Below are 13,008 nucleotides of genomic sequence, written 5' to 3' on the forward strand. Positions count from 1 at the left end.
TGAAAAGTGATATATGTATTTATGCATAAGGGAAGACGGAACTAGAAATTTGAAGTAGCAACCTCATAGTAATAAGAGAATTTTTTAAAATTTGTTATAGGGTTTTGTATATTTTCCAAATCAAAGAATGGTTATGTAATGCTTTTAAATATACCTTAGGAAAAAATAATGCTAATTGGATGAGGTGGTTATTTTAGTGTTCATTTTTAAAGGAAAAGTTTCTATTGGTTGCTCCTCATAGTAAGAATTTTACTTCTTGGGGCACCTGGTTGGCTTAGTCGGTTGAGCCTCTGAAGTTGAGCATCTGCCTTCTGCTCTGGTCATGATCTCAGGGTCCTGGGATCAGCCCCATGTCAGGCTCCCGGCTCAATGGGGAGTCTGCCTCCCCGCCCACTTCATGCGTGCTGCACTCTCTTTCTCGTTCTCCCTCTCTCAAATAAATAAATAAAATTTTTTAAAAAAGAATTATACTGGGGTGCCTGGGTGGCTCAGTGGGTTAAAGCCTCTGCCTTCGGCTCAGGTCATGATCTCAGGGTCCTGGGATCGAGCCCCGCGTCGGGCTCTCTGCTCAGCGGGGAGCCTGCTTCCCTTCCTCTCTCTCTCTGCCTGCCTCTCTGCCTACTTGTGATCTCTGTCAAATAAATAAAATCTTTAAAAAAAAAAAAAAAAGAATTTTACTTCCTGAATTTTCCCAGAAGTAGGATCTTCTCTAGAGTAGGGTTAAGGCCAAATGGGAGGGATGTTTTTATTGATTGGTTTACTCTCAAAGCACTACTTTGTTTCCCTACCATTCTGCCAGTCATTGAGAAAGAATAATCTAAAGTGAGACAAATGGTCTCCCAGCTCTAATCGTATTCGATGGAGTCCCATTAATTATGATCATCTTTGTAATGTAGCAGAGCTGGTCTGTGATATTCACTTTGTCAAACAAAATTTCTTATGATTCCCAACCTCAGTGAATAAGCATTAACATTCAGCTTCAAAATCTTTCCAATTTAATTATATTGTAAACACATCTCTCCAATTATGTTTGCTTTCAAAACTTTTTTTAGAACTGTTTGGTGTCTTTTTCTCTTCCTTCATGTCTCTTGCATTGTCACTCGAACAACAAAGCACTGTGGAGGAGCACAGGGGTGTCGTCAGTGGCCTGCGTCCATGCTGGCTCTTTGCACACCCAGCCCTTCTATTCCCAGCACTGTGCATAGGCTTGCTGGCCGCACACGTGGGGTGCAGGGTAAAAGTGGCCACTTCCTCCCGAGAAATATTTAGCATGTACAGAATGAGATAGCAAATCTTTGGAATGTCACAGACCAGCTGTTGATGGCAATATTCCTAAAGCAAATCCTTAACCTCCATCAGTGTCTCGGCACTTCTCAGCCCCTGTGCAAGCTCTGGCCTGGGAAACTCTACTACCTGCCAGGCTATTTAAAGCTAAGGATTATGCAGAGACAGCAGATGCGGTATATTTTGCCGTCTTCTAAAATCTAAAATTCTAAGTAGCATCAAAGAATGTAGAGTAAAACTCTTTGAATTCAGTAATTACACTTTCTAAAGTGGTTTCCTAAACTTAATACAAACTTATAAGAATATGAGTCAACACATAAGTTTGTAACATTGCATAAATATCCACAGAACATATGCTGTTGTTAAAAATACATCAATCCAGCACTCAGTTTGACTTTTTAAAAATGAGGTACATATTTAGAACTTTTTTTTAAAATAAAATTTACATCTGAAAATTCCAGTATTACATTTAAGGCAGTAACAGCTGTAATGAATCATAAATACATTTCAGACCCAATTCTTAAGTGCTGTATTTTAACTTTCAGACTCTCTATTTGCAGATTCCACTTCAATTAAAATTCATTGAAAAGCTTGTCAAAAAAAAAGAAAAAGAAAGAAAAGCTTGTCAAGTGAAGGGAATCACAACTTTTTTTTAGCAATATAAAAAGTTTTCATAAAATGGATAAATTCATATGGCTCGTTTGTCATCAAGTATTACAAATGCAGTTTCTGGGACATTTCTTGGAGTAATGAAGAAATAAGTCTGAATCTTCACTAGAATCCACATTGTCTCCTAAACTGTCAGTGTTTCAGGTGTTAGAATAGCATCCCTTTGAGCTATAGAAACATTTAACAATTTTCCTCTCTGAGTAAGAATAACAAACACAACCTCAACATATCAGGAACTACGTTTCTATTTTCAATCTTACAAAAATCATTTCAAATGTGGTTAATACAAACATCCCCTTGGTACCATTGGCTGAACTGTAATGTTCCTCCTGCCGTATGAACAAGAATTGATGAGATTTCACTGAGTCCCAGTTGGATCCTTTACTTCCACCACCAGAATTCCATCGTGACAGAGGACGGCCGACAAATCTTTGGTTTCGATGCCATCTGGCAGTTTATACTGTCGGGTGAAACTTCTTGAGATGAAACCATGCTCATCCATTCTGGTTCCATGCTGAGCCTTGATCAGCAGCCAGCCTTCGAAGGTCTGAATGATGATATCTTCGGGGAGGAACTGGACCACGTCCAGCAGGATCTGGAAGCGGGATTTGCCTTCTTGGGCCGGCATCTTGGCCTCTGAGTCCACCGGAGGAAGCTGGGCCTCCCTGGCTTTTCTCAGGTCCACAGTAGTTGGCCCCGGCAGTGCATACAAAGCGTGGTCCAGCCTGCAGTCTTCCAAGCCTCGAGCTTCAAACTCCTCCTGGTAGCGCACCGGAGTCTCAATGAGGTGCCTCAGGATGATTTTTGCCATGGTTGGAGGCGAAACCAGTATCAAACAGCTTCCCTTCAGTCTGTGTTCGGTCAGAGGCGAGCCCTTCCGGTTGCCTACTGACTAGATTACCAGTTGTAACCCTGCGCAGACGCGACTACTTCATTAGGCCTGAATCATACCACCACACACCCACTCTTGTCTTTTCACACACGCTGACAATGAACAGCTATTTATAGAGCATGGTTCGAAGTTGCATTTAGCACACAGCCCGCTCAAGCTACCCAGGCAAGGATAGTCCTTACATTCTCAGTTATCCTTGGCAAGTGTGTCTGCTTTGCTTGCCTCAAGAGAAAAAGAGACTCAGAATCAGAAACAGCATTAAAAAAAAAATCTCTGAGTGTGTGTCTGTCCTTGAACTACAGTGATCTAAGGGACTGTGTCTTCTTAGAACAGTCCAAAGATGTGCACTCATCTTATAATATGAGCTAAGACTGCATTCGTCCTTGTCCCCAAGTGTAAAGCTGGGAGGGATGAATGTAGCTATAATTGACTAGGGGTTAAGACACACACACAGATACTCAAATCTCAGACATGTGACCAACTCTCACCCCTCTGTTCTATGCATTTTCTTTTCTTTCATCTTTTCATCATTTGTCCTTAAGGGACGTCTGAGCCAAGTCTTCTGGGCTTATTACATCTGATTTATCAAAAATGAGATCACATGACTAAGTTAGATAATGATGTCAAACCTCAGATGGGAGTGGAGGGGGGCATAGAGTGGGGAACTTAGCAATGGAAATAAAGCCACAGGGGAGAGTAAAATGTTAAAGCATTGAACTATTTGATAGTAAAGCCCGGAAAACTAAGGATTAATCTAGTTGTAGCTAAGTAAATGACATGCAGTTTCTTAATTATCACACCCTTTATATTCAACTTATATTAAAAAAACAAATGAGGCAACTCTATCCATTGCTGGAGAAGGATTTCCAAAACATGCTTAATAAAAAGAAAAATCCAGAACAGCATATAATATGCTACTATTTATGCTTTTTTAGTAAGTAGGTATTTGCTTATATAAATAGAACCTCTCTGGAAGATATGTGGCTGAACACCACGGAACACCAGCTGCCTCCTGTGATGATGTCAGTGGTTGGGAGGCAGGGGCTGGAGGGACACTGACTTTTCACCATAAAACATGTTTGTGCTTTTTATTCCTACAGCGTGTATAAGGTACAAATGCACAAGAAGTTTTAAAATGTAAAAAACTTCCACTCCACGGAGATTTGTGTTTTCTAGAATGGGTGGAGTCAGGAATACCTTTCCTTAAAAATCATATATTCATTTTCTTAGAATGAAAGAAAAATTGCCTAAAAAAATAAGTGTCAGGGAGCGCCTGGGTGGCTCAGTGGGTTAAAGCCTCTGCCTTCAGCTTGGGTCATGATCGCAGGGTCCTGGGATCAAGCCCCGGATTGGGCTCTCTGCTAGGCAGGGAGCCTGCTTCCTCCTCTCTCTCCACCTGCCTCTCTGCCTACTTGTGATCTCTGCCTGTCAAATAAAATCTTAAAAAAAAAAAAAAAAATTTTTTTTTAAAGTGTCAGAAAACAGAAGGGAACGACCTCCCTTAGGTCCTTTTTATTACTCCAAAAACCTCTACAGACATTTTGGTATGTACTTAAAGAACATGCCTTAATAATACTGTTTACACTCAGCTTTTTTGACCTGCACTTTACAAGTTGGTGGCCCTAAAGAGGAACATGTACTCTTTTTTTTTTTTATCTTAAAATTTTTTTTATTTATTTGGGGTGGGGAGAGAAAGAGAGAGAGAGAGAACGAACAAGCAGGGGCAGAGGGAGGAGACTTCCTGCTGAACTAGGGAACCTGTGGTGCTCCTCCCAGGACCCCTGGATCATGACCTGAGCTGAAGACAGACACTCAACCAACTGAGCCACCCAGGCACCGGAACATGTACTCTTTTAGATATTTTAATGTCCTCTGACTCATAAAATATTGAGAGCTGTTTTCATCAGTGCTATTCTGAGGGGTAAGTCAAGAATAGAGCACACTGCCTGTGGCAGGAAATAGATAAGATATTAAGGATTTGGCTTTAAAATACTTGAAACAGCCAAGGCAAAACTGAGAAGGTACAGAGGTTTTTCATATAACCCCTACCCCCATATAGGTATAGCATTCCCCATTGCCAGTACCCCCACCAGAGTGTTACATTTGTTGCAACTAATGACTCTGCATTGACATGATGACCCACAGTGTCTATTAGGGTTTGGTGGTGTGCATTGTGTGGATTTGGAAAAGTGTGTAAGGGCATGTGCTCACTATTATAGTATCATATAGAATAACTTCACCACCATAATAATCTTCTGTGCTCTACCTGTTCATCCCTCCCTCCTCTGACCATGCTCTAAAAACTGCTGTAAGAAATAAAGCCTAGGGGCGCCTGGGTGGCTCAGTGGGTTAAGCCTCTGCCTTTGGCTCAGGTCATGATCCCAGGGTCCTCAGATCGAGCCCGGCATCTGGCTCTCTGCTCGGCAGGGAGCCTGCTTCCTCCTCTCTCTCTGCCTGCTTCTCTACTTACTTGTGATCTCTGTCTGTCAAATAAATAAATAAAATCTTAAAAAAAAAAAAAAAAAAGAAGAAGAAGAAGAAATAAAGCCTAGGACGCATGGGTGGCTCAGTGGATTAAGCCTCTGCTTGATCTCAGGGTCTGGGATCGAGTCCCACATCAGGCTTTCTGCTCATCAGGCAGCCTGCTTCCTCCTCTCTCTCTCCCTCTCTCTGCCTGTCTCTCTGCCTACTTGTGATCTCTCTCTGTCAAATAAATAAATAAAATCTTTTTTAAAATTTTTAAAAATTAAAAAAAAAAAGAAATAAAGCCTATTTAAAGAACTTAAACTGAAAACCTAAAAACTAAAACTGCTCTAAAAAATAAACTTAAAAAAACAACTGCAAAGATATTGTTCGGGTGAGCAGAGAAAAATGTATCTAGTAATCTTACAGTTTATCGCCTCCAGGAACCTTGAAAATAGGCAAGGAGGACCAGGTGTGAGAGGTGTTTCCACGTGGGATTGTGTGTATGACTTGCTGCGGTTAGAAATGAGCATCCACATTTCTGATGCAACACCCAAGACTTCTCTCGTTTTCCCAAAACTACCCTTTGGTCCTTCCCACCCCTGAACTTCCCTCCTCCACCTCATCAACTACCTCGACCCTTTCTCCCTTTGGAGAATCCACCAGGCTTCCAAACTGGTGTTTCTGCCCCGCTTCTTGCCCTACTCTCCTTCCTCCCTGGGTGGTTTTTGTTTTTGTTTTCCCTATAAACCCAGTATAATACTACAAATGCATTTTCTCTTCCTTGTGATTTTCCTAAAAACATTTTCTTTTCTTTTCTCTCTAGTTTACCTTATTATAAGAATACAATACAATACATATAACATGCAAAATATGTGTTCATCAACTGTTCATGTTATGGGTAAGGCTTCCAGTCAATAGAGGGCTATTAGTAGTTAAGTTTTAGGGGAGTCAAAAGTTATACTTGGATTTTTGACTGTGTAGGGTGTTGGTACCCCTAACCTCCCACTGTTCAAAGGTCAACAGTACTCAGTCCCTACTGACCTCTTCCCCACCTCTTCTCTTGGTCCTCTGATCCAGCCACACTGTCTGTCCTTGAAGACAAGCTTACTTCTTCCTTGTTCCTGTTGTACTAGAGACCCTCTTGTTTTGAAAGTTCCACTCTCAGAATGTCTCAAGGTTGCCTTTTTGTACCATTCAGGCTTCAGATCAAATGTCATCTCTTCAGGCAGGCCCTTCCTGACCATCCAGCAAAGTTGCCCTCCATTACAGTACTCTGTTTTCTCTTCATCACCATGACCAGTATGGAAAGCCATCTTACTCATGACTTTACATTCCAGTTGGGCAAGGCAGACAATGGCAGTCTGAGGTCAGAAACTTAGGGTTCACTATTGTGTCCCTGCACCCAAGACAGCACCTGGAAAGTGATAGGAAAAAAAGACGTCACACTGCTATAGATTTTGTACTTCTTATTTCACTTGGTCCTTGATGCCATTTGGCCATCCTTCCGTGTACTTCGATCAGCTTCTGCTGTTTCTCCAAAGGGGATGTTATAGATGTCTTCCACTCCTCTGGCCTTCCCTTGTGGCCTGATCTCACTCTCCCGATGAACTGACTTCCCCGAGGCCTTGTACATTCACACCCAGACATCTCAGAGGAAGAGAAACTTCCTCTACCCTTTTATCCCTGGCCTGTGATTCCCTTGTCCCCTCCCTCCTCCTCTGGACTTTCATCCAGCCACTTACCCCTTCCTGAGTATTCTCCAGTCTCTCAGTATCCACACTCCATCAGCCTGAGGTCAAGTATGTCCCATCTTTTTAGAACAAGACTTCCTAGATCTTCTGTCACCTTCAAGCTAGTGATTCTCATCCCCTCCCAGCCCCACTCCTTGGATTTGTAGCCTGGATTCAGTGGTCACTCTCCACCCTGCTGCAGAATAACTTTTGCCCTACTGCCAACTCCACCTTGATTAGGTCAAAGTCAGCCTCATTGTTAAGTCTATACTTTATCTTCCTGCACCTTCAGCATTTGACATAAGCTTCTCATCAGGAAAGAACGTGAACTGTTTTATTCCTAGCTCCCTTGAGAGGGCTAGCAGAGTTTTATTTTATTCCATGAATTCTCAGTGGGGACGATCACCCACAAGGGGACAAAAATTGGTCCTTATAGAGAAAAAAATGCATGTAATTTAAGATTATGTAAAATCTTAACTATTAGATAAGCCCTCCAAAGGGCCACAGTACACAAACAGACATGTCGTGTATCTGTGGTATTAAAATTTCACCGGGGAGAGGGAGGAGCATTAGGCGAAGAAGGTCTCAAAAGACTTCTTGGGGTGAGCGGCACAGTGCAATAATAAAACAGGTGGGAAAGACTGCTCTAGTTGGCCTCATGACTTGCTCTCCTGGACCCTCATGGACAGGGGCTTATTTGGGGATTTCAGAAACAATTAGGCTTGGAGTCTGAGAAGCTTCCCTAGGAGGAGTGATCTCTCGAGGATGAGATGGACCACAGAGTCGGACGGATGAAGCTTTGGGCAGGGAAGGTAAGGGGGCGGGGGACTTGGAGTGTTCCCTGTCCTGGAATGGCATGTTGCAGGGCCTGGAGCCAAAATTGTGTGATTGCAGGATGCAGAGGACTTGATGTGGCTGCTGTGTATATTACAAAGTACGAAGTGGGGACATGAGGCTGAGAGGTGAGCAGGAGCCGGATTGTGGAGAGCCTCATGTGTCATTTTTGTTGGGACAACGGAACATTGTCAAAGCTATCTAAATTTGTACCGGTTGCTCTAGGAGTGAACCCGAATCCTATTTTATTTTATTTTTTTTTTAAGATTTTATTTATTTATTTGACAGAGAGAGATCACAAGCAGGCAGAGAGGCAGGCAGAGAGAGAGAGGGGGAAGCAGGCTCCCACCGAGCAGAGAGCCCAATGCGGGGCTCAATCCCAGGACCCCGAGATCATGACCCGAGCTGAAGGCAGAGGCTCAACCCACTGAGCCACCCAGGTGCCCCCAGAATCCTATTTTAAAGTTAACATTATTTTTTTTTAATCTCTTCAAAATCAAGATTTTTGTGAAAGATTTTTGCTGAAGATTTTTGTTCTATGTTTCCAAATTAAAGTGTAGGTTCTATTCTGGAAAATTGGAGTTACCTTCATGAAGACCCAAATCAGTGCCTTTTTTACTTTTTACTTTTCTGACTAGACCCACAAAAAGAAATTTGGTTAGCCTCCCCACCCAGTGAGAAAACCTATGCACACTCTAGGCACGAAGCACTTAGCTTTACTACATGTGATCCGCTCTGATGGTCTCTAGTCAATTCCACTGAGCTTAACAGTGAGCCTTGCAACTCGCTAAGTTTATTTCACAACCCCCAAATAGGTCCCAACCCATAGTCTGGAAAACAATTAACGTTTTATGTTATTAAGCAAGGTAGTGTACCATCTTTGTTGGGTGGATTACTTTTCTGCAGAGAGATTGTGGATGGTCCAAACTGGTTTTCCTTCTGTGCCCGTGGTAAGACATTGAGTAATGCAGGGAACTGAGGAGTGCAGCAAGACCAAACAGCACGGCTTCGGTCAAACATGATGAGGTTAAGGTAGACAAGAATGGAGCATAGATTTAGCACAAGGGTGTCTTTGATTTAACTAAGGGGGGAATCAGAGGCAAGGCAGGGGTAGAAGTTAAACTGCAGCTGGTTGGGGAGTGAATATCACATACACACAATTTCAAGGAGCCAGGTGGGTGGGGATGGAAAGAATTCCCTAGAGCCTGACATAAGGTCTGAAAGGTTTGTTTGGTTTTAATTAGATGCTTTTAAGAAAATTGACTGTTAGTCTGATGGAAAGGAGAGAACTGGTTAGCAAGTGTTTCGGGGGGGGGGGGGCACAGCTGATAGAGCTGAGAACTGGATGGCCCATATCCTGTTTTAAACATTTTTTTTTTTCCAATCAAGAAATGGGCAGAGGGCATGAACAGACATTTCTGCAAAGAAGACATCCAGATGGCCAACAGACACATGAAAAAGTGCTCCACATCACTCAGCATCAGAGAAATACAGATCAAAACCACAATGAGATACCACCTCACACCAGTCAGAATGGCTAAAATTAACAAGTCAGGAAACAACAGATGTTGGCGAGGATGCAGAGAAAGGGGAACCCTACTACACTGTTGATGGGAATGCAAGCTGGTGTAGCCACTCTGGAAAACAGCATGGAGGTTCCTCAGAAAGTTGAAAATAGACCTACCCTACGACATAGCAATCGCATTACTGGGTATTTACCCTAAAGATACAAATATAGTGATCCGAAGGGGCACGTGCACCCGAATGTTTATAGCAGCAATGTCCACAATAACCAAACTATGGAAAGAGCCCAGATGTCCATCAACAGATGAATGGATAGAAAAGATGTGGTATGTATAATGGAATACTATGCAGCCATCAAAAGAAATGAAATCTGGCCGTTTGCAATAATGTGGATGGAACTAGAGGGTATCATGCTGAGCGAAATAAGTCAGTCAGAGAAAGACAATTATCATATGATCTCCCTGATATAAGGAATTTGAGAGGCAACATGGGGGGTTTGGAGGGTAGGGAAGAAAAAATGAAACAAGATGGGATTGGGAGGGAGACAAACCATAAGGGACTTTTAATCTCACAAAACAAACTGAAGGTTGCAGGGGCCGGGGGTGGGGAGAGGGTAGCTGGGTTATGGATATTGGGGAGAGTATGTGCTATGGTGAGTGCTGTGAAGTGTGTAAGCCTGACGATTCACAGACCTGTACCCCTGGGGCTAATAATACATTATATGTTAATAAAAATAAAAATATTAAAAAATAAATAAATAAAACATTTTTAAATTTTATTTATTTATTTAAGAGAGAATATGAGTGAGAGAGCACAGAAGCAGAGTCCCCATTGAGCGGGTCACCCGATGTGGGGCTTGGTCCCAGGACCCTGGGACAATGACTCAACCGAATGAGCCACCCAGGCATCCCTAAACATTTCTTTTAAAGAATTTTCCTTCTGTCATCCTGAAGACATGAATAACGTTTTGTTCCACATTACAGCCTAGAGTCAACTAGGCTTTGGGGGAATTAAGAAAGGGACTGTACACATGCTTTGGGTAAACCAGAGTCAAGGGCCTCTGCTACCCAGAGAGGCAGTCATGAAATGACAACAGACCGTAGCAGCATCTGGAAGGAGGTACAGTGACAGCCAAGTTGCAATATGCACCCTTGCCCACAGGGACCCCAAGATATTTAAAGGGAGATTTGATTAAACCTTACTGCAATCCGTAGGTTGGAGTCAGCTCTGCAATGTTGGCCTTATGACTATTAAGAATTATACTAGATAGGAGCTGTAATAAGCACAAATACATTTGAACAGGGTTTGAGAGGCTGGAGAACACAGTCTTCCTAAGACACTGATTGGATCACAGGGTCCTTCCTCTGATCAAATACCCGGGTGGTTTTAGGCCCTCTCATATGAAAACTATTGCCGTTACATAATATGATCTGGACAATTCTGTCTAAACCTACATTTATAGAATTTCCTCCATCAAATATTTCAAACTCTTCAGTCTGGGGTTCAAGGCCTCCACCAATAGGACAAAAAAAAAAAAAAAAGAGAGAGAGAGAGAGAGAGAGAGAGAATGTTGCTCTGCATGGTCCCTATCTTCCGACTAACTGTCCTCCAAACACTCCTTCTGCTTCGCCTCCGACCCCCACCCCACCCCATGCTATTTCTTTCAACTTAAGACGCTATAATAATATAATAATGGAATGCTGAATAATGGCCCTCCAAAATATGTCCATGTCCTATTCCCTGGAATCTGTAAATGTTCCCTTACTTGGTAAAGATGTTATAGATGTGATTAAATTAAGGGTGTTGATATGAGGAGATTACCCTGGGGCCCAAATGCCACCACAGGTGCCTTTATAAGAGAGAGGCAGAGAGAGGTTTCACACACACACACACACGCACACACGCACGTGCGTGCACACACACACACGCGGGAAGGCAGAGCACAGAGATGATGGAGCAGAGAGACATTGCAGATACTGGTCTTGGAGATTAGAGTGATGGGGTCACAAGTCAAGGAATCCCAGCAGCCACTAGACACTGGAAGAGGTAAGGAATGGATTCTCCCCTGGAGCCTCCGGAGGGAGGTAGCCCCACCATTGGACTACTGGCCTCCAGGACTGGGGGAAGATAAACACCTATTGGTAATCTAGGCAGTTTGTGGTAATTTGCTACAGCAGTCACCGGAAACTGTACAGATGCCCTCAACTCCATCTTACCGCTGATGCTCTGATGTCCTTCCTTTAAGGGTCAATACTCCTTCTCCCTATAGAGTGCCCATATGTCTTCAGCTGAAAATGATTGTCCTGTACTTGCTGGGGATGAGGTTTACCTGGAACCTTAGTTCTAAATTCCTGAGTCTAATTTTACACATTATTAAGCTAGGTACTATGCTAGGAATCATGGGACATAGAACAGGTGTTCAAGAACTAGTGAAGGAGAAAAGCTTTGAAAGTTTCTGCTCATTCAGTTGTGCTCTAGACCCTTCAGGTCCCCAAGCCTGAAGAGACCACTTATGTCTTCTGATGAGGGTGTTGTCGTCCTAGAATCAGGTTCATATGGCTCTGCTCAGGAATGGACATGTTAAGGGCAGGGGTTCAGATCTAGAACAAACTCCCACTATGTTTACTCTGCCTTCCCCAAGTCCTTCTTGCTGGGTTCACCAAGGCACCCACTCTCAGGTTCATCCCTGCTCCTGCTCCTGAATCCACTGTAACCAAGGCAGATGACACGTCAACAACCTCACCCCACTGTTACAGTGAAGCCAACTTCCCTAGACCCTGTGGCATAGCCACACAACTGGGTATCTGTCTGCCCTCTTGAGTCTCCAGCCAGATTCCAAATCATAGCCCCTCCTACTCTTGGAGTTAGCCCAATTTGTAAAGCTGAACATTGGCCAAGATTTTCTCCTCTCGTTGCTATCTTCCTGACAGCTTCCACAGTCCTTCTTAAGGCCTGGATCCTGTCCCGAATCTTAACCCATGGCTGGGGCCAAGGTACCCCTCTAGAGCCCATCTGTTCTTTCTGTGGGCCCAGATCCTACTTTCTATGTCCTCCACCTGCTAGCCAGGATCTGCCAGACTGTCTGCCTTCTGAGTTAAAACAACACCTGGGATGGTGACCTGACATGGAATGACAGTCTGTAACCATTGCTTAAGCAGCTACACCCTTGGACTTAGTGGAACCTTCAGTGTAGCCAGTGAGAGCAGACAGATAGTCTACCCACCCCACCTTATGCTTCTTTTCCTGACATTGATTTTTTGAGCACCAGTGGACCTTGATCTTGAAACAAGTATCTGTACTTGGACCCATCTCATCTCTTACAGATCTACTATTCATGGTGATTAAGAACATGGAACAAGGGTGTATCCTTTGGCACGTTACCTCACCTGAGTATATTGCAATTTCTTCGTCTTTACTATGGGTATAATAACAAAACATTCATCCCAGAGATGTTGGGAAGATTGGATTTGATTCTGGCCATAAAGCATTTCCCCTATAAGGCATTGTGCTAAGTGATCAATGAATAGAAGTGTTTCTAGCTGCCCCTCTAGATCCATAAGCCTGGACACTTGAAAATTTATTTGTTGTCTATCAAAAACTTCAATCTTT

General features: G+C 43.1%; 1 protein-coding gene across 1 annotated transcript; it reads right to left on the reverse strand.

The window, feature by feature from the left end:
• Nucleotides 1-980: 980 nt before the first annotated feature.
• HSPB3 (heat shock protein family B (small) member 3) lies at nt 981-2,939 on the reverse strand. The gene has a single exon (XM_080804629.1). The coding sequence runs from the start codon at nt 2,762-2,764 to the stop codon at nt 2,312-2,314; it is 453 nt and encodes a 150-aa protein (XP_080660755.1). The 5' UTR covers nt 2,765-2,939; the 3' UTR covers nt 981-2,311.
• Nucleotides 2,940-13,008: the final 10,069 nt, after the last annotated feature.

Source organism: Martes martes, assembly GCF_963455335.1.
Source record: "Martes martes genome assembly, chromosome: 5".
Taxonomy (NCBI): domain Eukaryota; kingdom Metazoa; phylum Chordata; class Mammalia; order Carnivora; family Mustelidae; genus Martes; species Martes martes.

Bases quoted from the DNA above. Each gene is read 5' to 3' on its own strand.
- HSPB3 (XM_080804629.1), bottom strand. From the start codon at position 2,764: ATGGCAAAAATCATCCTGAGGCACCTCATTGAGACTCCGGTGCGCTAC.